We start from the raw sequence: 22,707 nt of genomic DNA, 5'->3' as shown, positions 1-22,707 counted from the left end.
CAGACTCTGGTCAGTGGGGCCCAACGCCAGGGTGAGGGGCAACGGGCACAGACTGAAACACAGGAGGGTCCATGTGAACAGGAGGAGAAACTTGTTTGCTGGGAGGTGCCAGAGCCTGGAGCAGGCTGCCCAGAGCGGGTGTGGAGTCTCCTTCTCTGAGACATTCAAACCCCCTGGGATCCTGTGCGATCTGCTCTGTGACCCTGCGTGAGCAGGTGGGCTGGGGATCCACAGAGCTCCTGCAGCCCCCAGCCCAGGGTGCTGGGGTTCTGAGAAGTCACTTTCCATGGAATGTGCTGCTCCTGGGCACTGCGACACCGGCCGCCGGTCTGCACAGCCTCTTGGGGAGCAGAACCAACGGGGTCACTCCAGCACCAGGACCAGCCAGGGGACTGTGCCACCCCCCGACCTGCGCTGCTCTGGTCCTGAAGATGCTCTCAGCCGGTGGCAGCCTCAAAGATAAGGCTGAAGACGGGCTACCAGACACAGCAGTACCCAGCAAGGGGTGGGGTGAAGGATCCTAAACCCAGCAGTGCCAGACACTGTGTTCTCCCTGCCTGCAGAAACAAGAGACAACATTCCACATCCCCTGACTGTCACGGACAAAGGACATTACTGACACGCTGTGAATTCAAGTGGCTGAAAACCCCAGACATGCTCTGACAGACCCGACTCTCCTGAAAGTGCCACATGGCGCGGAGGTCAGCGCGGGTTCTGCCCCCCTGCCTGAGACAGCCCTGTGCTCGGCTGCCACACACCGATGGCAGCTGTGGGCAGAAATCCCCTCCTGCCGCAGCGGCACAGCAACCGCTCTGCTGAGCAGCTCTTGAACGTACTTAAACCACCGGGAGGAGATGAGGCTAACGAGCCATTGTTTTGCCTAATGATGCAGCGTGTGTCGTGCACCAGCCGATATCAGTGCCTGAAACACCCACGTTTTGGCTGCTGCCAACACCACGGCACTGATGCACACGGGGCCGGTTTGGAAGCGCGACGTGCAGCTGCTGGCACCAATGGTGTTGATGCAGATATCTCATGTGAGCCCAGGTGTAGTGGTCCTGAGTGGGTGCAGACTCCTTGCAGACGGCACGTTTGGTGTTGCAATGCACTCCCTTCATTACCTTCTCTGAAGGGTAATTAACCTGGGAGAGTGAAGAAGGGCTGGCAAACCAGCACCAGGACCAGCACAAGGGATGCTCGGAGCTTGGCTCAGTGGCTCGTACCGTCCTCCCCTCCACACAGGAGAAGCTAAAGCTGGTTGGTGAGAAATGCAACAGCGAGGTCCCAGCTGCAGGTACCAGCAGAGCCCAGGAATTCAGAACAGAGGCATGTTCCCCAAACCCTGGCCAGGTGTTGGGGACAGCGAGCTGAAGGCTCGGGCTGATGGGGGCGTCTTCTTCTCACACGGATCTTCAGTCCACGCAGGACTCACTGTCTCACCTTCCTTCAGAAGAGCCAGCGGTAAAAGGACACTAACGTGGGGACAGCTCTGAGCAGGATGCGCTGAAGGATCCAGGCTAACTAACTAACTAACTAACTAACCTTCCCAGAAATCACACACCAAATGTCTTCTGCAGTGGCTGATGATGCTCCAACAAACCACGTGCCTTGGAGACGTGCACCAAGCAGGTCGGAAAACCCCAGGATCACCCGGTCTGATATCGTGTGTGAGCTTTCAGCACAGGTCCCTGTGGGTCCAGCTCTCACCTCCGCTGGTGTACGTAGAGCGTGGGGTTATTTTTGTTACCAATACAGATAATGCTGTATTGTATCAGCAGGCCTAGATATGTTATCCGTCACTCTAAGCCTGTAATCAAAACAATGGATTTGTTAAGAGCTGTGTCAAAACCCTAACGAAGCAGCAGATTTAATAAGAGTCAGTGGATGATCATGTGCATACATCTCCTTTGATGTCAGGTCACTCCAGCAAATGTGACCTACATTCTCTTTCGTTTATGTAAAATGTATAGACACTGATTTATATAGATAAAAGTATTTCCATAATTTACCATACTACTTCTTTATCGTTTTATTTAAAATTTTTATGCAAGATTTTTTCTGCTAAATCAGACAGCCACTGGCTAGCACCAGACCAAGCCAAAGTTTGCCTGACAAGATGTTAATATGCTGAATGATCTTAGATGTTTTTTATCGGCACCGTTCCACCACTTCTTCCTTTGATGGAAGCCAGCTTAAGTGGCAAACAGTTGACAAGTCATCCCACCTATTTTTAGAAATGCGAATGAAACATTTGCTTTCTCCAAGTCCTTCGGGACTTCCCCAGGGTTAAATTCAACTCTTCAGATCAGTGTTGACCAGCAAGTTCTTTCATCGGTCTGAAGCTCAAAGACCCACCATAGGACCCTGCTGCAGCTGCAGAACCGGGTGCCCGTGACCTGGGCCAGGCCCAGAGGATACGAGGTTTAAGGTGAGAAAGACCTTGTCTATTGGCCGAACCTCTGAAAATGAGGAAAGGGAGACTCAGGCTCTCTGAATGTCAAGAAAATTACTTATATAATGATAACGAGACATACAGTCTCATAGAATATCAGCACCGTACTTCACAGAACGGGAGTGCTAGCACGACACAGCAGTGCCGCCCTCTCGTCAAACCCGCATCATAACGAAGTCACGAACAGGTTAAGTGGAAGTCGTGGTCCCTGGCGGCACACAGCTGGACAGGTGACAGTTTAATTGGTTTTCTGGCCAGGAGAAGGAGCCTGACGTGAGCAAGCCCTGTTATCAGAGCGTCCCCCGCTGCAGTCCCACAGCCACACGATGCTGAAGCACTGAATCCATCCACAGGGATGATGGAGAAACCCGAAATCACAGCTCAGAGAAGGGTTATCTGAGCTCAAGAATGTATTTTTCCTATTGGTAATCAGGGATACAAACCGACAGGGAATACAGATAAAATCAGCCTAGGAAACCCAGCCTTACAGCCCATTTTGCCACCCGCATTATTGATGTGGTACATGAGGACACGCCACTTTCCGTGGGCTGGAAGCCATCTATCTCCAGTAACAGCGTGCTGGGAGGCACCATTTGTGAAGTGTCACCAGTGCCTTAAGGATTCAGTAAACAAGAAAATGCATCCTGAAGTCAGAACCTATGAAACAAACACTAGAAGCACAATTTAATACAGGCGGGAAAAAATGCAGACAGAGGAAACAACCAGCTCTCCCCTGCTACTGTCTGAAGTCCCCAAACTCGGTCCCAGGGCATGAGAAAGAAACTCCAGTGATGGACAAGGAAACATTAACCCAGCCCTTCTCCATGCGGAGGACGAGTTCTGCAGGGCTGGTTGTCCCAGTGTCCCCAATGCCACGACAGCGGCCGCAGGAGCCGTGAGCTCTGGGAGCTGCGACCCAGCTCTGCATTTCCATCTGCTTCAGTAACAGTTTCACACTAAAGGAGGGAGATTCAGGCCGGACATGAGGAAGAAATTGTTGCCCTGAGGGTGGTGAGAGCCTGGCCCAGGTTGGCCAGAGAGGTGGTGGCTGAACCATCCCTGGAGACATCCCAGGCCAGGCTGGACGGGGCTCTGAGCAACCTGAGCTGGTGCAGATGTCCCTGCTCATGGCAGGGGGGCACTGGGGGGGCTGGGAAGGGCCCTTCAAACCAAACCTGTCATTCTGTGATTCTGTGATTAACCCGCAGACTCGGGCCACACAGGGGAAACCTGTTCACCGGAGTCCGCGATGTGCTGCCTTGTTGCAGAACTTTCCCTTACAGCTGCTTTTACCTGTCAAGTGAAATCCATCAGTGCTGAGCTTACCCTGGTCCGTACTGACACTGCTCTATACTGCAAAGGGAGAACATTCTCCTGCAGTGCACAGACACGAACACATGCTGGCCAAGTGCTAGAAAAGTTGTAAAACCAGCAGACCACCTGAAAGCCCAACCTGCCTTCCCTGTGAAGCCGATGGGTGCTGGGTACATCGTTTTCCCAGACCAGAACTAAATGAAACGTGTGTTCACAGCGACCCTATTGAGAACCTGCAAACCACGTGCAGGTTCCCTCGGTGGGAGGGACATCTCCTCCAAAGCAGCAGCGTCTGCTGCGAGGGGCAGAGGCAGCGCTGGAGGGGAACGCTGCGGCAAAGGGCGAACACAAACCCCACGGCAGCGGGACAGGCCCTGACCGCCGCTCCGCTGGCCCCACGGCCGTCTGTCCAGCCACCACCCGACGTGCAGAGCCCGTGCAGAGACGATGGAGCCCTGGCTGGGACGTGCTGCCACACACGCTGCCTGAGCACGACTGCATGCAGACACCACCCGTGTGCCGCCACAGACACCCGTGTGCCGCCACAGACACCCGTGTGCCATCACAGGCACCCATGTGCTGCCACAGACACCCGTGTGCCGTCACAGACACCCATGTGCTGCCACAGACACCCGTGTGCCGTCACAGACACCCACGTGCCGCCACAGACACCCGTGTGCCATCACAGACACCCGTGTGCTGCCACAGACACCCGTGTGCCATCACAGACACCCACGTGCCGCCACAGACACCCACGTGCCGCCACAGACACCCATGTGCTGCCACAGACACCCGTGTGCCGTCACAGACACCCACGTGCCGCCACAGACACCCACGTGCCGCCACAGACACCCACGTGCTGCCACAGACACCCGTGTGCCGTCACAGACACCCACGTGCCGTCACAGACACCCACGTGCCGCCACAGACACCTGTGTGCCGTCACAGACACCCATGTGCCACCACAGACACCCGTGTGCCATCACAGACATCCACGTGCTGCCACAGACACCTGTGTGCCGTCAGACACCCGTGTGCCGTCACAGACACCCACGTGCTGCCACAGACACCTGTGTGCTGCCACAGACACCCGTGTGCCATCACAGACACCCGCGTGCCGCCACAGACACCCGTGTGCTGCCACAGACACCACAACATGTACAACAGCCGGGGTGAGCGCTGGCCACGGAGAAGCGGTGTCTCGCAGCCAGCCTGGGGGTCACTGCTCCTCCCCACAGCCAGCGGTGCCCACACCGCCAGGCCTGCAGCCGGCACCACCCCGGCACCGTGGCGCTCGCTCCGTCCGTCGGGCTGTTCTGCTGACAGCCAGAGACCGAGGAGCAGGATGGACACGGGAACAGAACAGGTCTGGGCTGTTCCTGGGCTGTGGTGACCCAGCACGGGGTTGCCCAGCAGAACTCCTGCCCAAGAGCCCCGGTCACACCATTGACCCACCTTCATGAGCTTCTTCCCGGTTCTTGACACTCCTCCTTGCTGCTCCAGCTTCCTCCCAAATGAACAACCCGCCTCTAGCGACTTCTCCCCCCTTCACCTCAGTTTTGCTACATCTCTGCTCCAACTTGGTATTTCCAATCCTTTTCCCTGGGTAATCTTGGCCTGACCTGGTATCACCCAGAGGTGACCTGGGGACCCCAAAGGTCTCCAGCGTTTCCTGCCCTGTGAAATTTGGCCACTTCCAGCATCACCCCCGCACATGCGGACGAGATCCAGTCGCTCCTCCAAAGCGCTCTGTGCCATGGGCAGCTCGCTCGCCGCTGTCACGTCCACCTCCCACATCACATCCCGTTGTTCTCCGTCTCCCGTTCAGTTGGCTGCATCTCAGCCTCCTCAGCAGCCCGGCCATCTGCCTACAGCCCCAACACCAACAAGAAACAGGAACCGGAGCAGCCCGCAGTGTTCGGAGCTGGCGGCAGCGCCGGTGAGGGAGGAGGAGGAGGAGGAGGAGGAGGACACTGACACTCCTGACACAAGCTGGGAATCCCAACCTGCGCCTGAGTGAGGGCTGAGCGCAGCAGAGCAGCCGCCACTAGGACCAGCGTGGGACCAGAGCCTCCAAAGCACCGTCACCAGATCACAGCCCGCGGGGAAGCTTCAGGACAGAAGTAAGTAATTCCATGGCAATTCATCTGTAAGTGCCTACCCAGGAAGGAAATAAAATTTAAGGAGGCTCTTATCCAACTGCAAAAGCAAAACTAAATCAAAAGGTTTGGAATTAAATTACAGAAAGTCTTGCTGGTAATGAGGTAAAATTTCCTAACAAGGAGGTCTACTGGTCATTGCAAAGCTCATGACTTTAAATCTTGGAAACCATAATACACAGCTCTCGAGGAGCCACCATGTCAACACCACAGCTTTGGTTGTGCTCTTTGGGCACCGCGGCCACGTCCTGGTCCTACAGAACCACAGTTCGGGTGGTCGGGAGAAGCCCTGGCAGAGTCAGATCGCATGAAGCCCCGGGGGCTCTGACAAGCACTGCGGAGCCCAGGTCCGCAGGCACAGGCCCTGTGGGACCCCTGGCACCCCAGAGCCACGCAGGGGTCAGCTCTGCCTCGGCCACACAGGCTGCCGGGCAGGCGGCACCGCTGCCGGCACCGCGGCATCCCAAAGGGACACCCACGCCACAGAGAGGGTCCCGCGGTCCCTGCCGCAGGCAGAGCGCCCAGACCTGAGCCATCTCCTCCGCTCCCGCCTGTGCTGCTCTCCTCAGGCTGCCCGAGGAATTGCTCCCCAGGACCTGATACAATGAACCTCAGCCCCAGTTTTTACTCTTGCAGCGCCACAGTCGGTTGCACATCAAGCCACAGCCTCCTGGGAGCCCGGCAGCCACGACGGCAAACCCGGGGGCATCAAACACCACAGCCGGCCGGTGCACAGAGGGGGCTGTCCCGCGGTGTTCAGCGCTGGTGCCGCCTGGAGCCCTGTGTGCAGCGCTGGGCCCCACCATTTAAAAAGGATGTGAAGGTCCTTGGACACGTCCAGAGGAGAGCAACAGCGCTGGGAAGGGCTGGAAGGAATGTCCTGTGAGCGGCCGAGGGATCCGGCTTGTCTGGTCTGGAGAGAAGGCGGCTGAGCAGCGACCTCCTGGCTCTGCAGCTCCCTGGGGAGGGAACGTGGAGAGGGAGCTGCTGAGCTCTGCGCCGGGATCCAGGGACAGGACCCTGGGAAGGGATCAAAGATGCAACAGGGGAGGTTCAGGCTGGACATGAAGAAGTACTGGTGTGAATTTTGGGTTTGTCCTGTGCAGGGACAGGAATTGGACTCGATGATCCATGTGGGTCCCTTCCAGCTCAGGACATTCCATGATTCTGTCATTTCTTTACCAAGAGGGGGGGTCACGCACTGGAACAGGCTTCCAAGAGAGGTGGTTGACGTGGTCAGCGTTTAAGAGAACGCCCTTAATAACATGGTCTAACTTTCGACATCAGGCAGTTGGACTAGATGATCGTTGTGGGTCCCTTCCAACTGAAAATGTTCTTTCTCTTCTCTTCTCTTCTCTTCTCTTCTCTTCTCTTCTCTTCTCTTCTCTTCTCTTCTCTTCTCTTCTCTTCTGTCCTCTCCTCTCCTCTCCTCTCCTCTCCTCTCCTCTCCTGGACAACTTATTTTAATTACCAGCCAAGTGTAGCAGTGAAAAATATTACAAGTTAATTCAAGCAGAGCAAATTGTTAAGATCTGTGCTGGGTTTGGCTGGGATCCAGTTAATTTTCTCCACAGCAGCGAGTGCAGGGCTGTGTTTTGGATTTGTGCTGAAACACTCCTGATGACACCGGGATGTTTCAGCCACCGCTGAGCAGCGCTCACCCAGCACCAAGGGCTGTTCTACTGCTCCCCCACCAGCCAGTGCCTGGGGACACAGGGAGCGTGGGGGGGGGACACGCTGGGGACAGTTGACTCCAGCTGACCCCAGGGACACCCCACAGCGTAGGGTGTCGTGCTCAGAAATAACGCCTGGGGGAAGGAGCAGGAAGGGGGGACGTTTGGAGTGATGGTGTCTGTCTTCCCAAGCCACCGTCACACGTGACACGTCCCTGCTGTCCTGGGGACAGCTGAACACCTGCCTGCGATGGGAAGCAGGGGATGAATTCCTCGTTTTACTTTGCTTGTGTGCGCGGCTTTCGCTTTGCCTGTTAAACTGTCTTTATCTCAGCCCACCCGTTTTCTTACTTTTACTCTTCTGATTCTCTCCCCCGTCCCATCATTGGGGAGTGAGTGAGCGGCTGCGTGGCACTTAGTTGTTGGCCTGGGTTAAACCACCACAAGATCCCAGGTACTTCACCAGAAACACATTTACAGAGTGAGAAATAAAATGATATCGTAGCTGCCCTGGTACTTCTCACCTAAAATCCTGAGGGCATGTCCAGCTGAAAGGCTGGGGTAGGAAGCCACACACGTTCTGACACCTGAACAGAGCACAGGAGCAGCAGGTACCTGCTGGGTGGTCAACAGGTAACAGGCACTAACAGAGTACGTGTATTTGGGGGCAGGGAGAAAAGGGGTGCTATGGCAGCTCTTGGATTTTTAAATTTCTAAGGCTACTAAGAAAGGTGTGTCATAAGTAGCATTTGCTGTATCTAGACTCTACTGGGCCTTGTTCCTAGTTTTCCATTAGATCTCCATAATGGAAACATCACTCTTAACAACACGGGTGACAGACTTGGTGTTTGACGTGCACTATCTAAACACCTCCAGCCCCATGTGTGGTTGGTTGAATGGATTCACCCAAGGTGATTTGTCCCAGTAACGGCAATACCAGGTGCCTGGGCCGGTCTTCACACAAAGAGATGCAAGCATGACCATCTGATGCTGAACATCAAACTTTAACCTGCCTGTGGAGAAAACGCAGCAGAAAACAAGAGGGAGTTTGTGGAGCGAGCAGATGACGCCCGGGCAGGATCCTCCCTGGCCCAGGCCCGAGCTCCCTGCGCTGTCGCCTGCACAGCCCGTGCAGCCACAACTCGCTCTCGACCGTGGGGCCGAGGGGCTGGTGACGGGTGCGTGGGCGGCTGGAGGACCCGGCCTGCCCTGCACGGGCTCACCACAGCCCACCATGGCGGCACAGGCCTCCGGGCGCAGGACTGGGAGCTGCGCGGTCACAGGGACCAGTTGTCTCGCGATGCTGAACACGAGATGCTCCCAGGGAATGCTCGGGGGCAATGGCAGGACTGGGAACAGCCATGGCAGCTGTGGGGCTGGGGACACCACGGCTGCTGTGGGGCTGGGACAGTCATGGTTCCCGTGGGGCTGGGACACCATGGCTGCCACGAGGCCCTGCTGCCAGCCGTCCAGATGGGACGGGGTGAGGGGACAGACCAACCCTCCCCATCGGCATGTCCCACGGGTCGGCACTTGGTCACGAGCTGTGACCTGCTGGGTTTCCAGGTGCTCAACGGTCCAGCTCAAACACAAGGACCAACACCAGACACAGGACGGGCCCTGGGGGCAGAGAGGCCATGGGGGCAGGAGGGGCTGGGGAGGCCGTGGCACTGGGACAGGCGGAGTGACACAGCGCTGGGGAAAGGCTGAGAGAGCTGGGGCTGCTGAGCTGGAGAAGAGAAGCTGAGAGGGATCTCATCACTGGGCTCAATATCTCCGGGTGGGTGTCAGAGGATGGAGCAGACTCTGGTCAGTGGGGCCCAACGCCAGGGTGAGGGGCAACGGGCACAGACTGAAACATGGGAGGGTCCGTGTGAACAGGAGGAGAAACTTGTTTGCTGGGAGGTGCCAGAGCCTGGAGCAGGCTGCCCAGAGCGGGTGTGGAGTCTCCTTCTCTGAGACATTCAAACCCCCTGGGATCCTGTGCGATCTGCTCTGTGACCCTGCGTGAGCAGGTGGGCTGGGGATCCACAGAGCTCCTGCAGCCTCAACCATTCTCAGAGCTGGGCAGAAACCTGGAGAGCAGGTCTACGTTCTGCACCAAGGCAGGAGCACCTGCTAAAGCAGATGAAGTTCTTGCATGGCTGGAGAACTGGGGGCTGGGGGAATAAAAAATTGGCAGCATTTTGGAAAGAAGCAGGAGCAATCCGAGCCTCACAGGGGATCACCACAGCACCGTCTCCCCAGCAGCATGCGGGATCAGATGCTTCAGGAGATACACACATCATGGGAAGCAATCACCTCGAGTCACTTAGTGAAAAACCTGCCCCGCCTTGTCCCCAAACAGAGCAGACCAAAGACAGCTCACACCCTGAAGCAGACACTTAGAGCTTTTCTTTTTTCAACACATCATTTGTATTGTGGGTAATATCCTTGCTATTCATAGTGTCTACTCCTTTCTTAGAGAGTAAATTCCCAAGTCGGGGACCACGTGTCCCTCTACTGCTTCCATGGAACCCACCATAACCAGATGCCAACGAGCATTAACTGGCCCAGGAACAATATTCCTCTGCCCAGGGAACCGGTCGCAGAGATTCGCTGCGACCGTGCGCGGTGCAGTCACAGTATCAGCTGTAACCACAGCTGTGTGCAGGGACCGCCCAGGGAAGGATGGATGGTTGCTTTATTAATCATATTACTAAACAGGTAGTGCCCGATCTGTGAGCAGGTCAGCCAGAAGAGGGAGGCTGCTCCAGCCCAGGCACAGAAGACTGGTTGAGCTCAGGGTTTTACAAGCCAAGCAATAGCATCTCTCAGCACTTTGAGCACAGGTCTGTCATCTGTGCATGCGAGAGGTAGGGGTGGTCTCTCTGGGCCAAGAAATGAAGAAGGGAATCCACCTGCTCACCCCTTTCTGTCACGGTGCTGAGCGAAGGGGCTGACACCCCTTCCACCCGCTCCGAAGGGTTCGCTAAGGCAACGGCCGCAGGCAAGTCCCGCGTCCGAACGCTGCAGCTCATTTCCTGCCCAGACCAGGTTAAAATCGCCTTTGTCCGAACACCCAGTTGGTTTGCCCAGGACATCACCTGCTCCGGCACCGTCAGAGGTGGCGACGGGCTGGGCTGTGCAGGGCAAGGAGAGCATCTCTGCAGGGAACAGCTCTGGGGAGCTCCCCACACCAGCAAACCTGGGCTGGGGAAGGACCCAACCCCAGCAGGACCGGCAGGAGCCACGCAAGGTCCTCACCATCCTCTGCGGCATGAAGCGCGGTTTCCTTTGAGGATTGCCCAGCCGGTCTCCCCAGCCAGCTCCCTCCCCTTGCAGGGGCTTTGCTGATGCTCTGGTCCCTCCCGTTTCCAGACCCCTCCACCGGTTCAGCCCACGAGGCCTGGAGCATTTTGCACAGAGTATCTAAATGAAGCCTGAGTGGTGGTGACACCGGCGGAGACAAGACAGAGCCTCAGTGCTCTTTCCAGCTTAAACCCCATGGCAGCACGAGGCACCAGAACGAGAGGCTGGGAAATACGGGGCTGGCTCAGAGCCACCACGTTCACCTCAGCCAGGAGGATGCTGCTCCCCGTGGGGCACCAGCACCCCTGTCCCCAACCTCCCCCAGCTCGGTGCCCTGCGGCAACGCCAGGCTGCGAATCCCCAAGCCAGACCCGCGTCCCGCTCAGCCTCACGCCCACTCTTTCATCCGCTCCAAGTCCTCGCTGTCAGCCTCGGCAGACAAAGGAAAATGCAGAGCCTACACACCTCAGGGGGACAAACACAAAAAAAAAAAAAGAAAGAAAAAAGGCAACAGAACAAAATTTATCCCATTTTCCTAACACAATAGCTGCAAGTCTGATCTGGCAAAAAAATGGATGCCATTTTGAGCCCTGAAGTTTCACTTCATGTTACAGAGACTGACGCGTGCAGCACACAGAAAGACACGTATGTCACATACATAGGGAAGAGAGAGAGAAGGGAGGAAGAGACAGCAACCATATTCTGCCAGGAACGCAACACACCCACCGGCACAGAGCCCTTTGTGACACAGACAGAACAAAGGCAATTCAGGAATCCCCCCAGAAAATCACACCCACGATAAAGCCCAAATCACAACGGCGTCCAGCCACGCTGAGGTCCGGGAAAGGAGCAGCGCTCCGAACGTGCTGCCAGCCGCGGGTTTGAGCTCTCCCTCCTGCACCTTGCACCCTGCGTGCAAGGTGGGGATGAAGCTGCACCCGGTGCCTCTGCCTTCGGCAGCTGGTTTCAGAGCCCCCTCGCCTGCACCCTGTGCCTTCAGCTGGTTTCGGAGCCCCCCGCCTCTCCCAGCCGCCAGCCCGGAGCTGCGGGAGCGGGGACCCTCCCGCCGGAGCTGGACCTGCCTCCGAGCACAGGGGCTGGAGACTGTTCCCCATGTGGATATGGGCACGTTCACGCCAATCCCCAAGGGACTCTTCTTCTGTAGCAAAAAGATCTGTTTCTGGCCAGAGGAGCCACGGTAACAGCCGGGTCCAGGTTGGGCTGGCCGAGCACGGTGTCCCCGGCAGGAGCGGAGCCCGGCGGCAGCGCAGGGTCCGGGTACGGTGGCAGCTGCAGGACAGACATCTGCTGGTTCGCCCTCATGCTGGGGCTGAACCCCAACACAACCAGGGCTCCCAGGAGAAGGACCCCAACTCTACGCAGCCAAAGTATAGGGAAATAGCTCAAGCATTTAAAAAAAAAAAAAAAGGCACGGAGGGCACAGGCCCTGCCCCACAGGGCTCACATCTGCACCTGAAGCAGAGCAGATGCACTTTATATGCCCAGTAAATAGGCAGAAGTGAAAACTCCTACAAATGCAAAGCTACGAATACCAGCATCTGTACCAGAGAAACACCCCAGGACGTGCGAGAGATGCACATTTGCCACAAATGGCATTTTCTGTACAACGCATGTAGCCAGAGACAAGCCGCGCTCGCTGCCCGGCCGCCGGAGAAGGGAGTCCCCGAAGAGACGCGATGGCGGGGGCAGCGGGAAACGGGTCCCGAGCCCCGGCCGAGGGGAGAATGAGCTTTCCCTCCCAGCCCCAGGACCCCGCAAAAGAAGCAGCCCTTACCTTTGGCCCCTCGCAACACAAACCCGAATCCCTCATGCTCCCTCTTCTGCAGCACGGCCGTCTTCTCCTCAATGATGTAGTCACTGGGCAGGAAAGAGCACAAGAGAATGATGCTGGGGTTAGATTTCAGCACCATGCTGCCAGGCGGAGGTGGCCTTCGTGCCTGCGACAAGGAGACCTCTTCTCATCGACCGTTTCATCTCAGCAAGGAGTTGGGCACAATCTGCTTCCCTCCCTCCCTTGCCCAGAGTCAGAACAAAAAGACGAAAGCTACTTTCCCTCAACGTGTAGGTGGAGGAAAGCCCTGGCTGCCTGGATCACCCTTCTGCCCACCGGCCCCCTTCGCAGTCACCTGCATACGCATGCAGGGAGCTTACGGATCCCCCCGGGGGCTCCCCTTTACACGCTGCCCTTGGCATGGCCCTGGCGAGCGCGGGGCCGGGGCGGCGCGGGGGGCGGCAGCCAGCCCGCCATGGGGAACCGGCTCGCTCAGGCTTTCCGGTCGCCTCTCGTACGAAAAAATTAGACACTCGACAAAAGGAGAGGTGCCTCTTTGGCGAGTTCCCTGGGAGGGAGAACGGCAGAGTTTATATCCTCATCCCGGCGCTCTGATCTTCGCTGAAAATCCCCCCCCGCGTTGCTAAGGAACGCTCTGCCATGAGCAGAGGGGGACGCATGGCATTGTCCTAGTTTAACAAAGCCGCTGTCCCTGCCCTCCGCTGCGGCCAGACGAGAAGAACGGGAGGAATCCAGCGCTGGAGAGAGGAGGGGACGCGCAGCCCCCGGCCCCGCGACCCTCCCAGCAAAGCGGCTCCATGCGGCGGAGGGGCGGGGGGCGCGGGGAGGGGGGACGGAGAGGGATCCTCTCAGCAAACGGGAGCTCAAATGCAGCCCTGCAAATCCCTCCCAGCAAAGCCGCATGTCTGACATCAGAGTGGAATTAATCAGGGGCCCGGGTCCTTCTCGGCAGCGCGGGGAAGGAGCTGCGCACCCGGGGAAGGAGCTGCGCACCCGAGCCAGCCCGAGGGGCAGGGAGGGAGCGGGAGGGGCTGGTCCCAGCCTGGGCACACGCGGAGCCAGGGGGTCTGCACGGCCTGCAGCACCGCGCAGCTCCGCACAGCACCGCACAACACCGCGCAGCTCTGCACAGCACCGCACAGCATCGCGCAGCTCCGCACAGCTCTGCACAGCACCGCACAGCACCGCGCAGCTCTGCACAGTACCGCGCAGCTCTGCACAGCACCGCGCAGCTCTGCACAGCACCACACAGCACCGCGCAGCACCGCGCAGCACCACACAGCACCGCGCAGCTCTGCACAGCACCGCACAGCACCGCGCAGCACCGCGCAGCTCTGCACAGCACCGCACAGCACCGCGCAACTCTGCACAGCACCGCGCAGCACCGCGCAGCTCTGCACAGCACCACACAGCACCGCGCAGCACCGCGCAGCACCGCGCAGCTCTGCACAGCACCGCGCAGCTCTGCACAGCACCACACAGCACCGCGCAGCTCTGCACAGCACCACACAGCACCGCACAGCTCTGCACAGCACAGCACCGCACTGCACCGCACAGCTCGGCAGTGCTCGGCACAACGCCGCACAGCACAGCACCGCGCAGCTCGGCACAGCACCGCGCAGCTCCATGCAGCGCAGCACTGTGCAGCACCGTGCAGCTCTGCACCGCGCAGCTCCGTGCAGTGCAGCACCGTGCGGCACCGCGCAGCTCCACACAACACCAGACCAAACACCAGACCGCGCAGCACCGCACAGCTCCACACCGCACCACGCAGCACAGCACCGCACAGCTGCACACTGCACAGCTGCACGCCGCACAGCTGCACACCGCACTGCACTGCACAGCTCCACACCACACAGCTGCACACCGCACAGCACTGCACCGCACAGCTGCACACCGCACAGCTGCACACCACACAGCTGCACACCGCACGGCACTGCACCGCACAGCTGCACACCGCACAGCACCGCACAGCTCCACACTGCACAGCTGCACACCGCACAGCTGCACACCGCACAGCACTGCACCGCACAGCTGCACACCGCACAGCTGCACACCACACAGCTGCACACCGCACGGCACTGCACCGCACAGCTGCACACCGCACAGCACCGCACAGCTCCACACTGCACAGCTGCACACCGCACAGCTGCACACTGCACAGCACCGCACAGCTGCACACCGCACAGCTGCACACTGCAGCTCAGCACTGCATGGCACCGCAGCCGCTGCCGGGGCGCGGGGAGCACAGCGGGCGGGAGCAGTGCCCGTGCAGGCGCTGGCGGGGCTGGGCTCACACTGCGGTGCCGCCGCACACACACCCACCCATGCCAGCTGTGCCGGCCCTGCCGTGGGGATGGTCGCCTGCCAGGGCTCAGGCTGCACCGTGTCACCCCGTGTCACCCCACCCAACACGGCAGGGGCAGTGCTGCCAGGTGCGAGGTGACGGGCTCACAGTGCTGCCGCGGGGTTAAAACCCACAGTTCTGTGGGACTGTGACCCACACGCAGCAGGACAGGACACACCTCTCGGTACTGCGGCCACTGCAGCCTCCTCTGCCAGAGTGGCGTTTGTAGGCATGATGATCCCTTTCTGGGTCGCGAGTTGTGTGATTCTGCCATTAACACCACGGCAGTACCCAGCTCCTGGCAAGACGGGCACAAACACTCCTTTGTTCTCTCCGCCACGGGAAGCTGATCGCTCAGTTGATCCATGCGATGGCTGCAGGTACCACGGCGCTCGGCAGATGTACCACAGACATCGTCCACACAAACCAACCCAACACACACCCCTCAGCTCCTCGGCCTTCCCGGGTAGTTCCCTGGGCGCTATAATTTTGGCACATGCTCAGGCACTACCTATGAAACAACAGGCCATCTATAGAAGCAGCGACTTCATGCAACAGAGCACTGACATGTGGATGAACTTCAACTCAACTATGTGAACTGCTCCAAAAGAGGCAGCTGCTGTCACAGCCGTCTCTTTATGTCACATTTCCAACACGTGGCCTGTCTTTCAAAAGCAGAGCTGGTTATGCATGTTTTCCTCAACATTCAGAAAACTCTACCCTCTGCAACAAAATCCTCTAAAGTGCAGAGTGTTCTGCTGGAAACAGACCCCTGACCACTGTGCTCAGAAGGTCATCATGGTGACATCGTCCTGCTGTCCATGTCGCAAGAGCCAGACAACCCCAAACAGCTGCATGGGTCTCTGAGCAACCTGAGCTGGTGAAGATGTTGGACTGGATGAGCTTTAATGTCCCCTCCAACCCAAACCAGCTCTGATTCTATGATGAGCCTTTATCTTCTATTTCACCTGTGACTCACCATTTAGGAAGAGAGCTCGACCTAACACACATTTCACAGGAATATCCCCCCTTTTCCATATGATGTCTCAGTCCTTTGTAGACAACCTGTGCCACATCTTAACCCCAGACCAAGAACAAATCCTCCCACCTCCACAAGAATGTGTTTGTGCACATGTATATGCAAGAGAAAGAAAGAAAGAGAAGGAAAGGGAAACAAATTACAAAATTGCAATTCCTGTGTACCTGTGTACCTGGCCGAAGTGCCCAATTAGTCCTGCTGCAATTGTTTTGTCAATGAGAAAGTGAGGAATTCACGACAAAAGAAAATTCTGTACCTCTGGCTCTTCCCACAGGACCTCTGTGGTCATTTCATCCACATGATAAAGTGAAGAAACTCTTGACAAAGCTGCTTGTACCCCGTGTAAGGAAACCCCCCCCAGCCTCCTCCCAATCCTCATCTGCTGAGGTTTCCTGCAACAACGTGTCTTTAAATACATTCATCCTGCTGCTGCTCTTACCCAAAGTTACTCTGCACAAAGAATATTTGATCCTTTCCCCCGCCTTCGAATTATTCCTCCTCCTACAAATAAACTGGTAAGAAGTACCTTAATTCAAAAAGCTAACCTTGTCAGGAATGATAGGAAGACTCCTCCCCACGCTGCTTTCTGACTCTGATGGCTCCAGGTGTGTAGAGCTGCCTGTGGATCTCGAGAGCCGCGGGATGCTGAATTGTTTCAGCTTGCTCTGTGCCACGGTGCTGCCCGCAGCGGGGTTGATGAAGGTGACTCACAAGACGGACCTTCAAGAGCCCCAGCCCTGCCGGCCCTGCCGCTGCCGGGGAGCTCCACGGGCACCCCGAGCCCCCGGGCTGCTCGGAGCCAGCGGACACCTCCACGTTTGGATACAACCACATGAATTACAGACCCGAGTTAGACACTGCTGTACAGAAAAAGTGAAATAACAAGTGCCCACGTTTTAGTGAACTGGGATAGCGGGGGAGCAGGGACGCCCGAGAGGCCGGTGCCGGGCACTGCCGGAGCCGAGGGCTGGAAACAGCACGAACGGGCTGGGGAGGAGACGAGGCGGTGGAATCAAAGACCTGTGATAGTGTCATACTGAAAAAACAGCTTGAAGTACTCATTTCTTATTTTTGTCTAAATAAAAACAGGAACTTTCAGAAAATAAGATGTAGTAGGGAGTTATTTTAAGGCATCAGAGAAAGATTAAGTGAAAGAAGAGACGCGTCAACATAAGGACAGAGGCGCCGGAGCGCGGCTGCTCTCGGCAACACCAGCTCCGGGCCGGGGGGCAGACCTGCTGCTGAAACCAAACTAAAGACATTCATGGCACGTGGTGCTTGACCAGGGCCAACTATTTTAGTAGTTTTTTGACTCTTCAGAGGGACAAACCTAATAGATCAATCAAATGAACAATTAAAAAAATAGCACGGTTATGGCTGCAGTAAATAGCTACAGTCAACTCCCGGTAACATCGTGACAGCACAGATAGGCTCTGACCCTAAGCTGAAAAACCAGCGGTCACACAAATGAGAGGTTTTTTGGATTGTCTGGGCCTGGTGACGTTCGGTGACGGTGCTGGCACAGCCGGCAGAAGGTGTGTGACCTGCCACGGGCTGTCACCCAGAGCAGCACGGGATGCATGGAACATCTGAAGTGATGCTCATCTTTAAAAACAGGCAGCAGAGAGATCAAAAGAAGTATAAAACGAAGCAACTCATCTTTAATTCCCAGGAAAATCCTCTAACAAACAACACAACAGTTTAATGAACCATCCAGAAGGAAAGAAGGTCATAAATACCAGGTGGCATGGATTTGAAAGAATCAACTGTGCTAAATGAACCTGATTTCTGTTCGAGCATAATGGGTCTCATGACCTGGGAGAGGCAGTTCTGCGGTGTGTCTCTTGAAGTCAGCGGAGCGTTTTGAATGCTCTCACAAGGCATCCTCATAAGAACCAGGGGGAACATGAACGGCTGCAAGGTGAGCAACAGCTGGTGGGACACGTTCTTCACTGCTGAGCTGGAAGATGCATCAAGGGGGAGTTCACAGGGGCCTGTCCTGGGACCAGCTCCACGTTCCACCAAGGACTAGGATGTAATCAAGAGCAAACCTAAAGATGCAGAAGATCCCATCTGAGAGGGGAGCTGGAAGAGCGGGTTGGGATTCACGTGGTACTATCACTGCAGAAAGCGTCTGAAAAACGCCAGAGGAAAAAGGAGAAGTGCAGGTTCTACAGTCAGGACCTAAGAGAAGCAGAAGACGGCGGCCAACTGAACACGAACACCATCCTGCACTCGTAAGCATCACTTGTGTCACGCTTTTGGGAGAGGAGGATGACTGATTGCCCAGAGATGTAATATATGCCCAGGAGCACTGCCTAAGACCCAAAATAATCCTTCTGCCCTACCCCTGCTGCAGGGGCCGCGGGAGCCACCCCGTCACACGTGGGCACACAGAAAACCAGCACCTACAGCCGGCAAGTTGCTCCGGGCTCCTTTGAGCCTCAATGAGAGCTATTGAGCGAAGTCAATGGAGCCGTGATTCATCCCGTGCTGCAGCGGCCGCCCACAGTGTGTTAGATGAACGGCACCCCGGCTGCGGTGACTGCGCACATCTGTGCACATCTGCACGGCTGCCGGGGCGAGGGGCTGCGACATCCCCCACAGACACCCGCGGGCGGGGGCGCGAGTCGCGGCGCGGGGTTGGTAACGCTGCCCTGCCCGGTTCTGAGCACCACGGTCCATGAGGACGTGGGTCAAGAGCAGAGTCCCGAGGAGGACACCAGCACAACCACCTGGTTTGAGTGTTCCCTTGAGACCACGCTCCAAAGGGGTCCCGGAGCTCCTCAGCACTGATGCTGAAGCAGGGTGCTGGTGGCAGAACGCTCGCTGGGACCTTTCCCATCAGCCTCCCTCAGGAGCAATTCAAGTTCAGCTGAAGCTGTGCTGGCGGATGGACCCTTCAGGCCTCTCCAGCAGAAACCTCCTGCCATACCGAGGTGTTCCACAGGAGTTCAGTTCTGCTCGGCTGCCTCATGCAGAAAACATCTCCCGCAAGACAGAGATGATTTATACTAACACTAAATGAACGGGCCCCAGACCAGGCTGGGGCCCCAAGAGCTTGTGGTACAGCCTGAGTCTTTACGGACTTTTCTTCTCTCCCACAAGAGGTCAGCACCGCAACACAGGGCAGCTCTTTCCAAACCGCATTCTAGAAATTGCCTCTGCCCAGGGCCGGGCTTGTCCAGGACAGGGCAAGGTGGGCCGGATCAAGTTGGTTCCATGGAGCAAGCCAGCACTGAAACTGCATGGATGAGAAGACAGCACACGGGTCTCCCTCCTACCCCACCTCACCTCTTAGAGCAGACGAAGCTTTAGGGAGAGAGATCACGGATCACCCTTGGATTTATATCCTAAACAGTGGAGCTTCCAGCAGAGCTGAAGAGGGCAGAGGCAGGTCCCCGAGGTCTGGGACCAGCTGGGACATCACCATTGAGCACATCGTCCCCCAGCGATGGACCTGCAGAGACCGGCCCAGACCTGGGCTCTGCGGCCACAGCCCCGCTCGTCTGCCGCGCCGCCAGCCAAACCGAACACAGCTCTTCGCTCGGCTCTGCTCGAACATGAGAGGAAAGGAACGACCAAAGCAGATCGATTGTCTCTTCTCCAGCATTTACTGAGAGCAGCAGCCTGGAGAAGAGGACGGGAGCAGCTCTGAAGTGTCTTAGTGCTGGCCCAAAGAGCTCCCAGCCCAGAGCTTGGGCACCCCACAACAACAGCAGAGTGAAACTGGGAAACCCCTGTCCCCTGTGGAAAGATAAACCACTTAAACCGCCGCTGCGGATGAGGAAAGCTCTGGGAACGCGACAGTGGTGCTTCTGCATGGAAAGCACAGGACAGCAGGAGAGGGCGAAAGGAGCCGCCTGATGCTCCAACGGGCCCCGGAGCTCTGATCATCATCAGCGAGATTTGCTGTTTAATTCAGTCAGGAGGCAGCTCATCAAGGCACTGATTATGAACTATGTCAAAAGCAAACTGGCAGATGAAAAGCCACTCTAACCCCAGAAGATACCATCTTCCAGTCACACACGATGTGGAAACCCCCAGGCAGGATCCTGTTTGGGATCACGTTCCCTCTGGCACCGGTGATTCGGACACCAGTTAAAAACCCAAAGCCAGCGCTGCTCAGTCCCAGAGAAATTCTGGAGATCAGCTCTCGCAGAAAGTGAGGAAGACCATTAGTGAAAGGCACTGAAAACCAGTATCTTCCCCATCCAAACACGGACAGTTTTCACAGAAAATTTTCAGTACTGGATTCATTTCATTTAAACACACTGAGCTGGTAACTTCTACAGTATTAACCAAAACACTAAAGGGAACAAGAAGTCAAAGGAAGTCCAAGACATGTTTTGCCTGGACTCCAAACCAGCTGCTAAAACCTTGCTGTGAACGCCGAAATGCAGCCAGGTCGAGGAAAAGGTGCCATGGCAGAGATGTGCGACAGGTGAGCCCCTGGAACAATCAGGCTCAGACTGATACCGGCAGAAGGAAGCTCTTTGTGCCGGATTTTCACCCTCACTTGCCAGAAGAGCACTGCAGCTGAATGGGACGGCACCAGCTCCGTGTCCCTGGACATACCCCCACCAGCCCGGCCACAGCTGGCACCGACACCGGACCACGGCGAGCAGGGGGACGAGCTCAGGTCCGTCACCCACAGCCTCCCGCTTCTTCAGCAAGCGGGGCAAGCTGGTGTGTGCTGAGAGAGGAGGCCAAGGCAGCCGCTGAGCCGCGCCGGGCACTGCCGAGCCACTGCCGAGCCACTGCTGTCACCGCTGCCGCCCTGCTGCATCCTGCACAGCTGGCGCGGGAGCTGCGTGGCTGCACAGGTGCACAGAGAGACAGAAATTCACAGAATGTCAGGATGTCAGGGGTCGGAAGGGACCTCGAGAGCTCATCCAGTCCAATCCCCCGCCGGAGCAGGAACACCCAGATGAGGTTACACAGGAAGGTGTCCAGGCGGGTTGGAATGTCTGCAGAGAAGGAGACTCCACAACCCCCCTGGGCAGCCTGGGCCAGGCTCTGGCACCCTCACCGGGAACAAGTTTCTTCTCATATTTAAGTGGAACCTCCTGTGTTCCAGTTTGCACCCATTGCCCCTTGTCCTATCACTGGTGGTCACCCAGAAGAGCCTGGCTGCATCCTCCTGACACTCCCCCTTTCCGTGTTTATAACCATTAATGAGGTCGCCCCTCAGTCTCCTCCAGCTCCAGAGCCCCAGCTCCCTCAGCCTTTCCTCACACGGGAGATGCTCCACTCCCTGCAGCATCTCCGTGGCTGCGCTGGACTCTCTCCAGCAGTTCCCTGTCCTTCTGGACCTGAGGGGCCCAGCACTGGACACAATATTCCTGCCCCGCCGCTGCCTGCGGCTCTCACGAGCACTGGAACAGGCAGGTGGCACCGAAACCTCCCTGTGCTGGAACAGATTAAAGAACATCCCATCTGCCTCCTGCCCAATATGCATTCAGGAAAGAACAATGCACATTTCTATAAATAATAAAAACAAGTCCTAGAAAATCTGAATTCTCCAAGGTGGATTTATTCCATCTTCAGCAAAGGAGACAGATGGGGACGGTTGAAGGGCACCGTGTGGAGACACAGCGCACACACACACGCCACAGATCGGGGAGGAACAGAAAGAAGCTGGCACGGCTGAACAACAGGGAAATGAAGGTTATTAAAACCAAAGAAACACCCTTCCTAAAGCTGAAACCATATTCAAACGAGGAACATGGAAAGAATTGCGATCTCTTGCAGGTTAAATGTACAAACACAGTATGACAGGCCAAACATGAATCCATGGAACAATCTGCAAGAGATCAAAAGTGACACTAAATGAGTTTTCCAATGCACAGGGAGCGGGAAGCCCAGCAGAGCATCTCTGGGTCGGATGGTCCCGGTATCAGAGCAGCACCCAGAGAAGGCAAGGCCATCACTGAGGAAATAAATAGGATTTTTGCCTCTCTGTTGCAGCCACACAGACCTGCAGGCAGACAGATCCAGAGGTGACGGAACGAGAGGGCACCGGGCAGCAGGACGTGGAGCAGCCCGTGGGTGACAGCTGTGCCCTGGCGCTGCCCAGGCTGCGGGGACAGGGACAGTGGGACCTGGGGCCGGGACGGGGGGCGAGCGCCGCCTGTTCTCCAGCAGCGAGGGAAGGTGCTGCAGGTCCATCCTCCCAGTGCCTCACTGGGCAAGGCTCTAGCACTGCAACCACCAAAGAACCAGCCAACGCATGGATAAATATTGCACTGGGGAAAGCCAACGTGAAGTTTTAACTGAGTGTCTTGCCTCATAAACTCCAGTAATGAGCCGTGTCCCTCGGGGGTCTGTACTGGGACCAGTACTATTTAACATCTTCATTAATGACAGAGCGGGATCGAGCGCACCCTCAGCAAGCTCTCAGACCACGCCAAGCTGAGTGCTGCAGTTCATTTGCTAGAAGGACGTGATGCCATTCAGGGGGGCCTGGACAAGCTGGGGAAGTGGGACTGTGCGAACCTCATGAGGTTCAACAAGGCCAAGTGCAAGGTCCTGCACCTGGGTCGGGTCAACCCCGGTATCAGTCCAGGCTGGGGATGCAGGGATGGGGAGCAGCCCCCAGGAGAGGAATTGGGGTGCT

The 22,707-nt window shown here is 56.9% G+C and overlaps 1 protein-coding gene across 11 annotated transcripts in view; it reads right to left on the bottom strand.

The window, feature by feature from the left end:
• The window catches only part of SHANK3 (SH3 and multiple ankyrin repeat domains 3), a 364,754-nt gene that overhangs the window by 76,316 nt on the left and 265,731 nt on the right, over positions 1 to 22,707 (bottom strand). For all 11 annotated transcript variants that reach the window (XR_010607209.1, XM_065647548.1, XM_065647499.1 and 8 more), the window contains exon 14: positions 12,685 to 12,767. Coding sequence is in view for 10 of the 11 variants with exons in the window: in XM_065647548.1 (XP_065503620.1) it covers positions 12,685 to 12,767 (83 nt within the window). In the remaining variant the exon portion in view is untranslated. The remainder of the gene's footprint in view (positions 1 to 12,684; positions 12,768 to 22,707) is intronic.

Source organism: Caloenas nicobarica, chromosome 1, assembly GCF_036013445.1.
Source record: "Caloenas nicobarica isolate bCalNic1 chromosome 1, bCalNic1.hap1, whole genome shotgun sequence".
NCBI classification, from domain to species: domain Eukaryota; kingdom Metazoa; phylum Chordata; class Aves; order Columbiformes; family Columbidae; genus Caloenas; species Caloenas nicobarica.
This window is presented reverse-complemented; position numbering and strand designations above follow the sequence as displayed.